General features: G+C 42.9%; 1 protein-coding gene and 1 non-coding gene across 2 annotated transcripts in view; one reads left to right on the forward strand and one right to left on the reverse strand.

The window, feature by feature from the left end:
• Positions 1-13,114, forward strand: part of CATSPERB (cation channel sperm associated auxiliary subunit beta) — a 116,944-nt gene that overhangs the window by 95,133 nt on the left and 8,697 nt on the right. The window contains exons 25-28 of the mRNA XM_066343599.1: positions 1,179-1,314; positions 3,079-3,179; positions 3,905-3,979; positions 9,978-10,136. Coding sequence (XP_066199696.1) covers positions 1,179-1,314; positions 3,079-3,179; positions 3,905-3,979; positions 9,978-10,136 — 471 coding nt within the window. The remainder of the gene's footprint in view (positions 1-1,178; positions 1,315-3,078; positions 3,180-3,904; positions 3,980-9,977; positions 10,137-13,114) is intronic.
• TRNAG-GCC (transfer RNA glycine (anticodon GCC)) lies at positions 12,150-12,225 on the reverse strand. The gene has a single exon. It is a non-coding gene; the product is annotated as a tRNA-Gly (tRNA).

Below are 13,114 nucleotides of genomic sequence, written 5' to 3' on the forward strand. Positions count from 1 at the left end.
ACCCCAAGGTCACTGGCTTGAGCATGGGCTCATCTGACTTGAGCGCGGGCTCACCAGTTTGAGCCCAAGGTCGCTGGCTTGAGCAAGGGGTCACTCGGTCTGCTGTAGCCCTCCCCCCCCCCCCCCCCCGTCAAGGCACATATGAGAAAGCAATCAGTGAACAACTAAGGTGCCGCAACAAAGAATTGATGTTTCTCATCTCTCTCCCTTCCTGTCTGTCTGTCCCTATCTGTCCCTCTGTCTCTGTTGCTAAAAAGAAAATTTAGTATCTAATGTCTATCAAGTTCTAGTATAATAGGAGTTGAAATCCTTATTATCAAAAAGCTCGGTCTGGTAGTAGTGACAAAATACAGACACTGTAATATGTTGGTAAAGAGTGTGTCAGGTGTTTCCTTCTATTAGTTTAAAAGAATTCAAAGATGCATCAGCTTCATGATGGGGTTTGCATTAACCAAGTTAACAGTATACTTCATATCTTTCAAGTGTGCCTACCTCAAATGCCTTGTAAGACTATACATAGCAGTATATTAAGTGATTTTATATGAAAGGTATCTTTTATGTAAAGATAAAATCACAATACAATATTGGACAGAGAGTCACAATCAATAAATTTTGAGGGTTATTATTATATACCTCTACAAACTCCCCCCTTGCTGAATTACAGTATTTCTTAAACATTTACTATCTACCAAATACTGCTCTAAGCCTTCTCCACGATTTCACTTGAGGCACAGCAAAGCCAGGTACTTTGCCAAAGATCACATCATTCATATGTGTTGGAGTTAGATTTGAACTCGCTTACAAAGCCTGAGTTTAAAGAGTGGCTGAAAGACCATGACCAGCAGGGAGAGAGGTGTAAGGGAACCAGACAGGATCCAGGTCATGCAGTGCCTTATGGGATATGGGTTAGCCAAAATGTTTGCATATCCTCATAGTAAAGTCCTATGGGAAAGGCCCATAGAAAGTTAGAAGTTTTGTTGCCACAGTGTTTCTGTATTACTTTTGGAGTTCACATTGATTCTGCTGTAAGACAGATTTTTGTTGTCAGAAACCCTGAGAAGCCTATTTCATTTAGAGTAGCCAGACTCTTGGGAATGAAGCTATGTATTCTTTACCAGGAAATCAAGTTAGTATTGAATTTTCCAACTTGACATTCATTCTTGGCATTTGCACTTTAGGTTCCTCGTTATAAGTTTCCAGTGACAGAATATCCAATTGCTTTGCATATTTCCAGTGAGGATGGGCACATCCCCATAAAAACTCACTACCTGGTCACTGTGACGGAAGTGAATAAGAGGGAAAACTGGAAACTCCGTAGGTTTGCTTTTTTTTCTATAATTATTTTATCTTGTAAGTGATATTGCTATTACCTAGATGAGTGGTTTACTAGGCAGCCACGAGTGCTTGAAAAGAATTTAAATCAGTTGGCACATTGCTGTTCATTCTGTTGTCTCCCACTTATTTCACCATCACTTCCAGTGACCTGGATTCTGCGGCATAAAAGCATTTTTGAAGAATTTGAACTGTAAAGTATTTGAAAGCTATCTTGTAGATTAGCAGCAAAACTGACTGATTCCATTTGTGCTACATGTTGGCCTAAGCATCTCCTATCACTGTGCATGCAATGTTACAGAGGCTACAAAAGGTGTTGCCTTTTGGATTTACCTTCTATTGGATTTACCTTCTATTTATATGAGGACATTTCTTAAAAATTTTATGGTAAAATAGCCTTGGCCAGTTGGCTCAGTGCAAGAGCACTGGCCAGGCATGTGGAAGTCCTAGGTTCAATTCCCGGTCAGGGCACACAAAGTGACCATCTGCTTCTCCACCCCTCCCCTTCCCCCTTCTCTTTCTTTCTCTCTCTTCCCCTCCCACTGCTGTGGCTCTGTTGGTTTGAGCACATCAGCCCTGGGTGCTGAAGATGGTTCTGTGGAACCTCTGCCTCAAGCGCTAAAAATAGTTCAATTGTGATTATGGCCCCAGATGGGCAGATCATCAGCCCCAGACAAGGGTTGCTGGGTAGATCTCAGTTGAGGTGCATGCAAGAATCTGTCTTTCTATTTCCCCTCCTCTCACTTGGAAAAGAAGGGGGGGAAAAAGATTCTATAGTAAAATAATTGAAAAAATATACAAATATTTTTAAATAAGAAAAGTGAAATTTTCCACAACTCAATTTTACCTCAAATATGTAGTCTTTTATTGCATGTTTTGTGTTTGTTTATATATGAACACTTTAAGGAAACAGATAGATAATAGAATTAAGTGAAATTTTGATCAGTCATTAATGTTACCAAATATCCAGACATTTGATATTCAGTGTATCTTACTCTGCCCAACATATGCATTTTTGGAATGAAAAATCGGTAAAGAAAACTACTATTATTTTGTTTTAACTAACATCCCATTTTATGTAGCCTGCTGTTACTGGCTCTTGAGCACTGATTCTTAAACCTTCAAGCATTTTGCATACTGGTTGTTAAACCATTGGTAACTCGATATTAGCCATAGGAAGAGTATTTACACCACAGGAATTCGCAAATGCTATGATGAGAGCTTTTCTTTTTACTCCTTTAGATCCTGTATACCATTACACCACTGCGATCCCCAGCTCCCACACTATGCATCTCAGTTTAGAAAGAATTATAAGAAAAGCAGGAGTAACTGATCACTTTTTGAGAAAAGGTTTCAGTGATCCTATTGTGAAACTTTTCTGCCACCTAATTTAAAATCACTTACTAACCACTTAGGTGGTTCTGAAATTATCTCATTGCCAAAGACACAAAGTATGTGCAGGTCAGGACTGGTCACAAGCACGGAGCTGGAAGAAAAAGTCAGCCCGAATTAAGGTGGTCAGAGGTCTTGTCCTTTTTGATGATACCCCGGAGAAGATGCAATGGGAAAAACAGGCCTAATCTCCCCTAAATTTATCCTCCACAAAGACAAGCAGAACTAAAAGCATAGGACAGCTTAGTCATGTCAGAGTGGAACCTGTCACTGCACCTTAATGGATGTAAAAAATTGTACAGAAAGTGAGAAAATAGCATATGTGTGCTTAAAATATGCTTCGTGTACTTTTAGAACACACTGTCCCAGCAAATATAAGAAAACTGAAGACTTACCTAGAATCTCTTCTTCATACTTCAGTGTATAATCCTTTAGGCCTCAACTTAAGTATAACGGTAAGTGGGCAGTATTTTTGTTTTTTCTGGCTTGAGTTGAGATAAAATGTCTGTGTCCAAACTAAGACTGGTTTTAAAGTATAGGCATTCATGAATGGTCGAAATAGCATCCTGAAAGGATAATGGAGAGTGTTCACTTTTCCTCCATTTCCCTCGATGTTATCATTTCTAAAGGCATCTGAAAGTTGAATTTAGCATTCACTTATGATTTCTTTTTTTGAGCTAGCAAGCAAAACAAATACGTTATCTATTAAGGTGAAGCAGAAAGTGTGTTTCCAAAAGTTAGGGGAAAATGGGCTCAGTACCCTTCACCTGCATATGCACGGACAGACACATCCTCTGGTTCCAGCTGCCCGTAAGAACGCAGCTGAGAGAATCTAGGGAACTGTTGAGAAAGCCAGTGAAAGTGAGGGGACATATCATGAGGACATAACCATGAATATGAGGATTAGCTCAACATGAGTCAAGGACATGTTAGGTTTCATATTTCTGTTTCTTCACCCTAAATATAAAGTACAGTAGCAGCTATCGAATCCCTCTGCTGCAAACTCTTGTCCTTCTCCTTCTGTTTTCATTTTGAAAAATGCAGTATATGCCCAGAGCCTTCAGGGGATCGAGCTTTTTAATGCCTCATCTATCGGGGAAGTGGCCCCAGTGGTGTATATATTTATTTCAAGGAACACACGGGTCGAGACTGCTAATGACCGGGTGTGTTTTTTCCACAGGGCTCTGAGCTTTTTCACTTCAGAGTGTCCATTGTTTCTGGGTTCACCTTTTGTAACTTAGAAGAAGAATTTCAGGTACAGTGAACGCACAGGTATCAAGGGGGGGGCTGAGGAAGTCACATGACAAGCCTCTGTCCAAATGACACTGAAGATTAACAAATGGCAGAATTTGTGTGCTAGACAAGGCTTGGAGACAGGGGTCCTGAAGAAGGGTGGTGATGCTGTCACAACGATGCAGGCAGGGCGCATGACGGCTGGCAGGACTGACAATGCCAGGGAAATTCTAATGAGCACCTATATTTATTTTTGTCCCTCTCTGCCTTCCATATTGAGCTCAGTTGTCTGGCTTTTAATGCCTTTACTCTCCCCCTCACCTTCCCACAGACACCTACGTCTGTAGCATTGGAGTTCCCCATGTCGTCCTACCTTTGGTTGGGTGTGCTGCCATCGTCAAGTCTGAAATACTCGAAAAGCTTGAAATAAAGAATCCAATCAAAATCAGCCTCCCCGAATCACCCCATGATGTGCCCTGCTCATCTGCCTGGGGCAAATGGGACGAAATGAGGATTTGATTAAATTGATCAATGTCAAGTACTCACACCACATTATTGATAACAAAAGCAATCTCCCCCTCCCCCATCTTCCTTTCCATTTGCTCCCCAGGCCCTGCCCCAGGGCCACCCAGTGCTGGGTCTCACACCTACGGTGCTGGGCAGCCACGGGGCAGTGCTGAGGAAGTCCATCCCACCCGATAAGGAATTAGGGGAAGAGGCACCTGCCGTATGAAGAGTGTCAGAGGAAACCCCCATTATTTTCCTCCCTCTTCTCTTTCTCGCCTTTCTGTTCCAAAGGCAGTCCCCATTTCAGGGAATGACACAATAGTACAGGGGGCTAAAATCCTCATAGACTCCTGGCTGTCTTTCCAGAGGACATGGAAAGGGCCTCTGGGAGCAGAAGTGGGTGTGGGGGTCGCTGAGAGAAGAGCGCTGGAGAAGGAGAGCCCCGATTCTGTACGTGAACTAGCACAGGTACCACACAGCACACGAGCAGCACGCACCTGAAGATGCACAGCACAGGCTTCAAAATAAAAGCAGCACAGAGACACCACTTATGCTCCAGAATCACCCGAGAGGCCCAGGAACCAGGAAGACACAGAATAGTAGAGGCTTTGACACTGAACTGACCTTGGAGCCACCACCCTCAGAGGATGAGCATAACTTGTGATCGCAGTGCAACTAGTGCTATTGACTGCTAAAACAAACAGAAAAGCAACATTTTCCAGAGAATTCTTCACAGAACCAGGGCCTCACAACACAGTATCTTAAATGTCTAGATACAATCCAAAATTACTCAATATACCACGATCTAAGAAAATATAACCAGTTCTGAATAGACAAGACAATCAGCAAATGACAACAAATGGAATTATCAGATATTTTAAACCAGCACAATGACTATTATAACCATGCACCATTTTCAAGTAAATGAAAGGGGAGATATTTTCAGCAGAGAAATCGAAGCTCTATAAAAAAGAACCAAATGGAAATTTTAGAGCTGAAAATATGATATTTAAAAATTTTTAAGTCTCTGGACAGACTGAACAGCAGAATGGATATGGCAGAGAAAATAAAATAATTGCGCCTGCCTAGGCAACAACATAGTGGATAGAGCATTGGACTGGGATGCAGAGGGCCCAGGTTCGAAACTCCGAGGTCGCCAGCTTGAGTGCGGGCTCACCAGCTTGAGCATGGGGTCGTTGGCTTGAGTGTGGGATCATAGACATGACCCTATGGTCGCTGGCTTGAGCCCAAAATTTGCTAGCTTGAAGCCCAAGGTTGCTGGCTTGAGCTGGGGTCACTTGCTCTGCTGTAGCCCCCAATCAAGACACATATGAGAAAGCAATCAATAAACAACTAAGGTGCCACAACGAAGAATTGATGCTTCTCATCTCTCTCCCTTTCTGCGTGTCTGTCCTTGTCTATCCGTATCTCTGCCTCTCTCTCTGGCCCTGTCACAAAAAAAAAAAAAAAAAATTGTGTTTGAAAATAAACCAGTAGAATTCTAGCCCGAAGAAAAATGATTTTTAAGAGATTAGCCCTGGAGACTTATGTGATAATATCAAAGGTCTAGCATTTATGTCACCAGAATCCATGAAGGAGAGGAAAAAAGAGATTGGTGCAGAAAAGGATATTTGAATAGCTCCAGGGAGAATGGCTCGTGTCTGTTGGACAGAGGCAGAGGCTGGAGTGACGCTGCCACACTAGGGAGCACCAGGAATGGCCAGTGACCGCCAGCAGCTAAGAACATGAAGCAGCGTCTCCCTCCGAGTCCCCAAAGAGAAACCAACCCTGCCAAATGACACCTTGATATCAGGCTTCTGGCCTCCAAAGCTGTGAGACAATAAATTCCCATTTAAAAAAATATGTATTTGAAGAAATATAGGCTGAAAATTGGTGAGGGCATATATTTACATATTCAAGAAGCTTAATGAATCCTGAACAAGATAAATTCAAAGAAAGTATGCCTAAACACATCATAATCAAACTACTAAAAAGCAAAGATAAAAAAAAAAAAAAACATTTCAAAAGCAGCCAGAGGAAAGCAACACTACACATAAGAGATTTCTCATCAGAAACCAAAAACGCTAGAAGAAAGTTGTATAACATCTTTAATGTGCTGGGGAAGGGGATTAGGGGAGAGAAAGGACTGTCAACCCAGGATTTTATACCTAGTGAAAATATCCTTGGCCCTGGCCAGCTAGTTCAATTGTTTGGAGCATTGTCTCCATATGTCAATATTGAGGGTTCAGTCCCACATCAGGGTGCATGAAAGAATTAACCAGTGAATGTATAAATAAGTAGCACAACAAATCGATGATTCTGTCTTTCTCTCTTCCTCTCTCTCTCTAAATTCAATTTAAAAATTTTTTTTGAGAAAAAAGAAAATATTCTTCAGGAATGAAAGAAAAATAAAGGCATTCTCAGATAAAGGAAACTAAGATAATCCATTGTAGACAAAACTTTAAAAATGCTTAAGAAAGTTCTTCCAGCTAAAACAAAGTATAAACAAAGGAAAATGAAGCTTCAAGTACAAAGGAAGAACCACAAAAATGAGTAAAAGTAAAAAGAAAGTAATTGCACAGTTAATAAAGGAAAATAATCATTAAGAAATAATTTTTAAAAAGTGAAAAATTTCTTATGACAGTTGAAAGCTGGTTTTGAAAGTATCCTGAGACAACAGCATACAAAGCATGATCTTGGACATTTTGGGGATAATTGACAAGTTTTGAATAAGATCTGTAGATGTGATAATAGCATTGTCTCAGTGTTAATTCTTGATCTTGCTAACTGCACTATGATTACTTAAATAAATTCTTTGTAAGAAGTACAAATTGGCCCTGGCTGGTTGGCTCAGTTGTAGAGCGTTGGCCTGGCGTGCAGGAGTCCCGGGTTCGATTCCCAGCCAGGGCACACAGGAGAAGCGCCCCTCTGCTTCTCCACCCCTCCCCCTCTCCTTCCTCTCTGTCTCTCTCCTCCCCTCCTGCAGCCGAGGCTCCATTAGAGCAAAGTTTGCCCGGGCGCTGAGGATGGCTCTGTGACCTCTGCCTCAGGCACTAGAATGGCTCTGGTTGCAACAGAGCGACGCCCCAGATGGGCAGAGCATCGCCCCTGGTGGGCGTGCCGGGTGGATCCTGGTTGGGCACATGCGGGAGTCTGTCTGACTGCCTCCCCATTTCCAACTTCAGAAAAATACAAAAAAAAAAGAAAAAAAAAAAGAAAAAAAAAAAGAAAAAAAAAAAAGAAGTACAAATTGAATGATTTTGGCAGAAGTACAGGGTGTCTAAAACATACTCCTTTATGGCACTGGGATATAACCTTTTTTCCAACATGGAGTGGAATAATTGGACAAAGAAGATTGGAGGGGAAACATCTGAAGAAAAACTGTATTCCAGAACTCTAGAGGTAGTAGTTTCACCGGAGAAAGCAGGATTCAGAGGTGCTGGAGATTTCTACTCTTCAAGTATAATGGATGGCTTAATTAAGCAAATGAAATTTTTGGATCATCTGGTAAGGGACTAAAAAGCATTCTGGGTAGAGAGAACAGCAGAAGCAAAGACGCATATGTGGGAAAGCATAAAGCTCATCTCTTAAATAGCTTATATTTATTTGGCTGGACTGTAAGATTATATACAAGAAAGCAGGTAGGTTAGGGTCAAATTGTGGAAGACACTGAATGTCAGAATAAGAACCTTCCAACATTCCTGTCAGCAATGAGAAGCTATTAAACGTTTTTTGTTTGTTTGTTTTTTTAAAAAGGTGTTCAGGAATGGGGAGGTGGTCTACAGCAGTCCAATGAGAGTGAATTACAGGACTTTTCTTCATGAGTCTGGGACATGGACTTGCTCTTTCCTGAACATATTAAACAAGGGAGCTTGTAGCTCCAGGAGCTACTGTCAGCCATTAGGGCTATTGGACTAGGAGGGGCCATATCCAACCTTGAAGAAACAGGACAGAGGGATGGGGGGGGGGGATATTATAATTACAACGAACAGTTCCCTCCCTAACCTTGGCATAGAAAAGAAAATTCACATTTGCAATTACATGTGGCACACAATTGTCTCCTTCATCGGTCACAAACAAACCAGATCTTTCTTAATAAAACTAATTATACAATCTCCTCTGATGATCCAGGTTAGAAGATTTTTGTCTTGAAGTTCCACAGCAAAGACCACAAGCAGTAGATCACATTCAATATCTAGCATTTTCCTATCAAGTCCCTAACATTCCAGTACCCTTGGACACATAATCTGAGCCCTAACATACAACAGGAGATGGTTAAACCAGCTAATCTATTAGCATGAGGATAATTATATTTCAAGATTGCAAAGAATGGTTTCTCTGCTTTCCACACCACTTGGCCAGATCTACCTTTTAAATTCTGTTGCTCATAACACCTACTTCTGGTACCAATTCTATATCGTCAAGATTCTTTTAGTTGCAAATAAAGCAACCTCACTTTTTTAAAAAAAGTGTTTTATAGACAGGCTGGTATTTAAGATGATTATTCTGGCAATGTTAGTATGTCCATATGGATGACAGCTTGGAAAGGCAGCTATTAGAGCAGCTCATTTATACAGAGGGAGGTAATAAAGCTCACAGTCACAGTATTGAAAGTGGAATGGAAATAATGAATTGAAAAGGAGTTGTAAAGGAAATGACCGTCTATGGGGACTGTTTCTAAGAAACAGCTACCTCCTTGGGTTCCTGGGAGGATGGTGGCACCTTTAATCGGAGTTATACCCATATCAATCCTTTCTTTTATCAATTAGTGTTTTCCCACATTCTCCATTCTTCTATTTCCACTTACCTCCACTTTTTTCTATCTCAAAAGATGATCTTGCCTCCTGCTTCACCGAGAAAACACAAGCCACTGGGCTTGCACCACCTTGGTCTCCACATGCCCCAGCCTCTACGTTTAGCATAAATGAGACCCACCCTTACCCAAGGTCTCAGAGCAAAAGACATCTCTGTGCCTCCCTGTCAATAATCCTCTCCTCCAGGGCCCTGTTTTACTAACTATCCACTCAGGCAGAGGGGAACTTTTTCCTGTATGTCAGCACTTAGAGGACTCTCTAAAGTGGTGAGAGCCAGAGAGAGCACAGCTCATTCCCTCTAATTGGAATGTCCCTTTCCTCCTTTTCTTCTGTGAAGCCCTTTATTTTTCAAGCTCCTGCTCAGGAAGTACCTTCCCTGCTGCCCATTCCCTAACCCCTTCCCACAGCCCATTCTTCTAGAACAATGCAGCACGTTTTCCTGCCATCTAAGGATTCCAGCTGCCTACCTCTGCCACTAGACAACAGTACAGGATAATAGATAGAATTCTTATTCCCTGCCTATTGTAACCAAATTGTTTCTTACCAAATTGTCAAAGAGACTGTTTCCAAGCTTTGTGGATGCTGAATAAGTCTGGGCAGGATTTTGCTAAATGAGAAACAGGATCCCCACCATGTGGGAATCATATAAAGTTCAGTGTTTTGACTTACTCGATTTAGACTTTGTTTTTTCTGTTGCAGATTTATGTCGACCAAGTGCCACTACCATTTCCAGGACACACACTTATTGCCATCGCAGCCGCTGTGGTGCTAGGGGGATTAATTTTTATAGGATTTGTGTATAAAATACGTCATACCCACCCAACGGCTAACGGCCAGACATTCAGTACTGAAGCCAACGTTGGTGCCACTCCACTGGCTAAGTCATGAAAATCTGAATAGTGAACATAGGATTATCCAAATTTTCCCTTTATTTCCTAGTTTTATCAGTTCCTAGAACAATGTATTTAAATGTTAATAAACACTAGATAAAATACTCCTGAATTACCACTGTAACTCAAAGGAGTCAATATGTTTACCATTCTATTCCCTTATCTTATTTTAAATTCTTATGTCAGTCCTTATGATGTAAAGGGTTTTCCTTGAGGATCTTAGAAAAATATAAAATGATAACCATCTCTGTGTGAATTGGGCTTTCTGTGAATTTCAGCTTTACTAACATTTCCCTCTTTCAGTAAGCCTTGCTCTTTTCAATAGGAGCGTGCATGGAACACGGTCCCGCTGGATAAGACAGGCAGTGAGGGGGGCTAACCTGCAGAGCTGCTTGTAGAGCTTCATGAGAAGTAAAACTGGAGCCATTTGGGTTTCTCAAAGCAACTTCACAGGAACATTGTAGTACCTAAAGAGAGGGAAATGTGGCCACCATCACGAGGTGTTGGAAGGCCATGGGGTCTGGATTAGGTATTGCTTTACAAACCTCCATGCGGCATGTAGAATTCCAAAGACGTGCCTCTGTGTGCTCTGCCCGAGCATCTGTTCCTGAGTCATCAGAAGATGGCCAGTCCATTCAGAGATCAGCCATGGTCCCAGAAGAGCAAGGAGCAGCACACTGCTTTGACAACAGAAGGAGAGGGAGGTATCTGTTCTGAGAGCAGAAAATCATGGCCATGCTGCTGTGTACCATGAAAGGTCTTCTGAGAAGTCTGAGAAGAAGGTATACAAGAATCAGACTCAGGAGCCAGACCTCTCCAATATGCCCCTTCACTGTCACCTAGCATGGTACAGATATTGGGCAGTATTTATATTAGTCAATCCAATCCCTTAGAACCCCAGCTAGCGGCCTTAGCTAGCATACTGAATACAGTATCACTATGACAATAAACTGACAACATGTTACATTCTTCAGTCTCTGATCAAACATCTCAAAACTCCCAGCCCACAAAAATTTCCTCAGAGATTTGGCAATAAGATGAACACATTTCTATCATTTGCATTCAATAGTGTAACTCCTTTCTATTCTGATTATGCTTAACACTATCCAGTTTGTTTTGAGTCAGAATCCACCTTTCAACTAAAAGTGGGGCAAAAGAGGGATTTTGAAATTTAGCTGCAAGGGAGGCACATCAGGAAGTGGCAGCGGTTTCAGTGAAGGAAGGATTTAGATATTTGGTTGACCAAGCATTTAGTCCATTTTTACAGCAGCAGCAACCTCAAATCTTAGCTCTCAGTGGCTTATGACAATAAACACGTTTCTTGCTCATTGATCCGTGGATTGGCTGTGCTGGTTCTGCTCTGAGCAGGTCTGCCCAACATGTTTGTACTCTGGAACACAGGCTGAAGAGCCTGCGTCACATGGCAGCTCTTCTCATGGCACAGGACCAGATACATGAGATACAGCCAAACCATCTGAACTGTCTGAAGCAAAGAATACACAGCATGCCCTGCTTGCATTCCATTAGCCAGATCAGATCACGTGGCCAAGCCCAAGACCAGTGGACAGAGAGCTACACTACTCTCATTCTAAGTGTGAACTTTTAGGACCCTACTCTTACCTGGTTGCTCATTATCTATTGCTGTGTGACCAACTCTGCATTTTTTTTTTTTTTTTTTTGTATTTTTCTGAAGCTGGAAACGGGGAGAGACAGTCAGACAGACTCCTGCATGCACCTGACCGGATCCACCCGGCACGCCCACCAGGGGGTGACGCTCTGCCCACCAGGGGGCGATGCTCTGCCCATCTGGGGCATCGCTCTGTTGCGACCAGAGCCACTCTAGCGCCTGGGGCAGAGGCCAAGGAGCCAATCCCAGCGCCTGGGCCATCTTTGCTCCAATGGAGCCTCACTGCGGGAGGGGAAGAGAGAGACAGGAAGGAGAGGGGGAGGGGTGGAGGAGCAGATGGGCGCTTCTCCTGTGTGCCCTGGCCAGGAATCGAACCCGGGACTTCTGCACGGCAGGCCGATGCTCTACCACTGAGCCAACCAGCCAGGGCCAACTCTGCAATTTGGTGACTTAAAACAACAACCATTTGCTTCACTCAAGATGGTGTGGTCTGGATGGAGCTTAGCTGGGTGATTCTGCTGGTCTTGCCACTGGTCATCTGTGCTTAGCCTTCAGCAGGAAGGTTGGCTGTGGGCTGGGCTTAGTTGAGCACTTGATATCTGAGCTTTTTTCTTTTTGTGATCTCAGGGCCTCCCCTTTCCAAAAGACCTCTCCACATGGCCTCTCTGTGTGGCTTATCTTCCAGGGTAGCTGGACCCCTTATATGGCAGCTCAAAGCTCCTAAAAATCCAAAAGGGGAAACTGCCATACCTAGGCCTACTACTGGCGCAACAACATCCACATCCTATTGGCTAAAAGATGGCTAGCCCAGATTCAAGGGAAGAGAACTGTGCATGACCGTGAATATTGAGAGGTGAGATTCACTGAAGGCCACCAATGCAACAGACCACCAGAAACCCTCTTCAGCAAGTCTAGTCTCCTTTGTATGCTAGGGCTGCAATGTCCAAGGTGACTTCCCAACTCCCTATCTGGTTCCACAGTCAGTTTGGACAGAACAGCTGGGGGCTCTCCAGGCATCTGTCTCTCCACATGGCCTGTCCACAGAGGTAGCTGAGGCATCCTCACATACTTGTGGTACCGTATTAACTTGGAGGTTGGCTTCCCCCAGAACACAAAAATGGGAGCTGCTGGGTTTTCTTTAATACTGGGACTTGAAAGTCTCAAATTATCACCTCTGCTTCATTCTATTGGTGAAGGTAGTCCCAGGCCCAGTCCAGATTCAAAGGGAAGACAGACACTCCACCTCTTCTGAGCGTCCAGCTGACACTCCAGCAGAGCGCACGGGTCAGGAGAAATTGTTGCAGTCATCCTTGGAAATG

Source organism: Saccopteryx leptura, chromosome 6 (genome assembly GCF_036850995.1).
Source record: "Saccopteryx leptura isolate mSacLep1 chromosome 6, mSacLep1_pri_phased_curated, whole genome shotgun sequence".
NCBI lineage: Eukaryota > Metazoa > Chordata > Mammalia > Chiroptera > Emballonuridae > Saccopteryx > Saccopteryx leptura.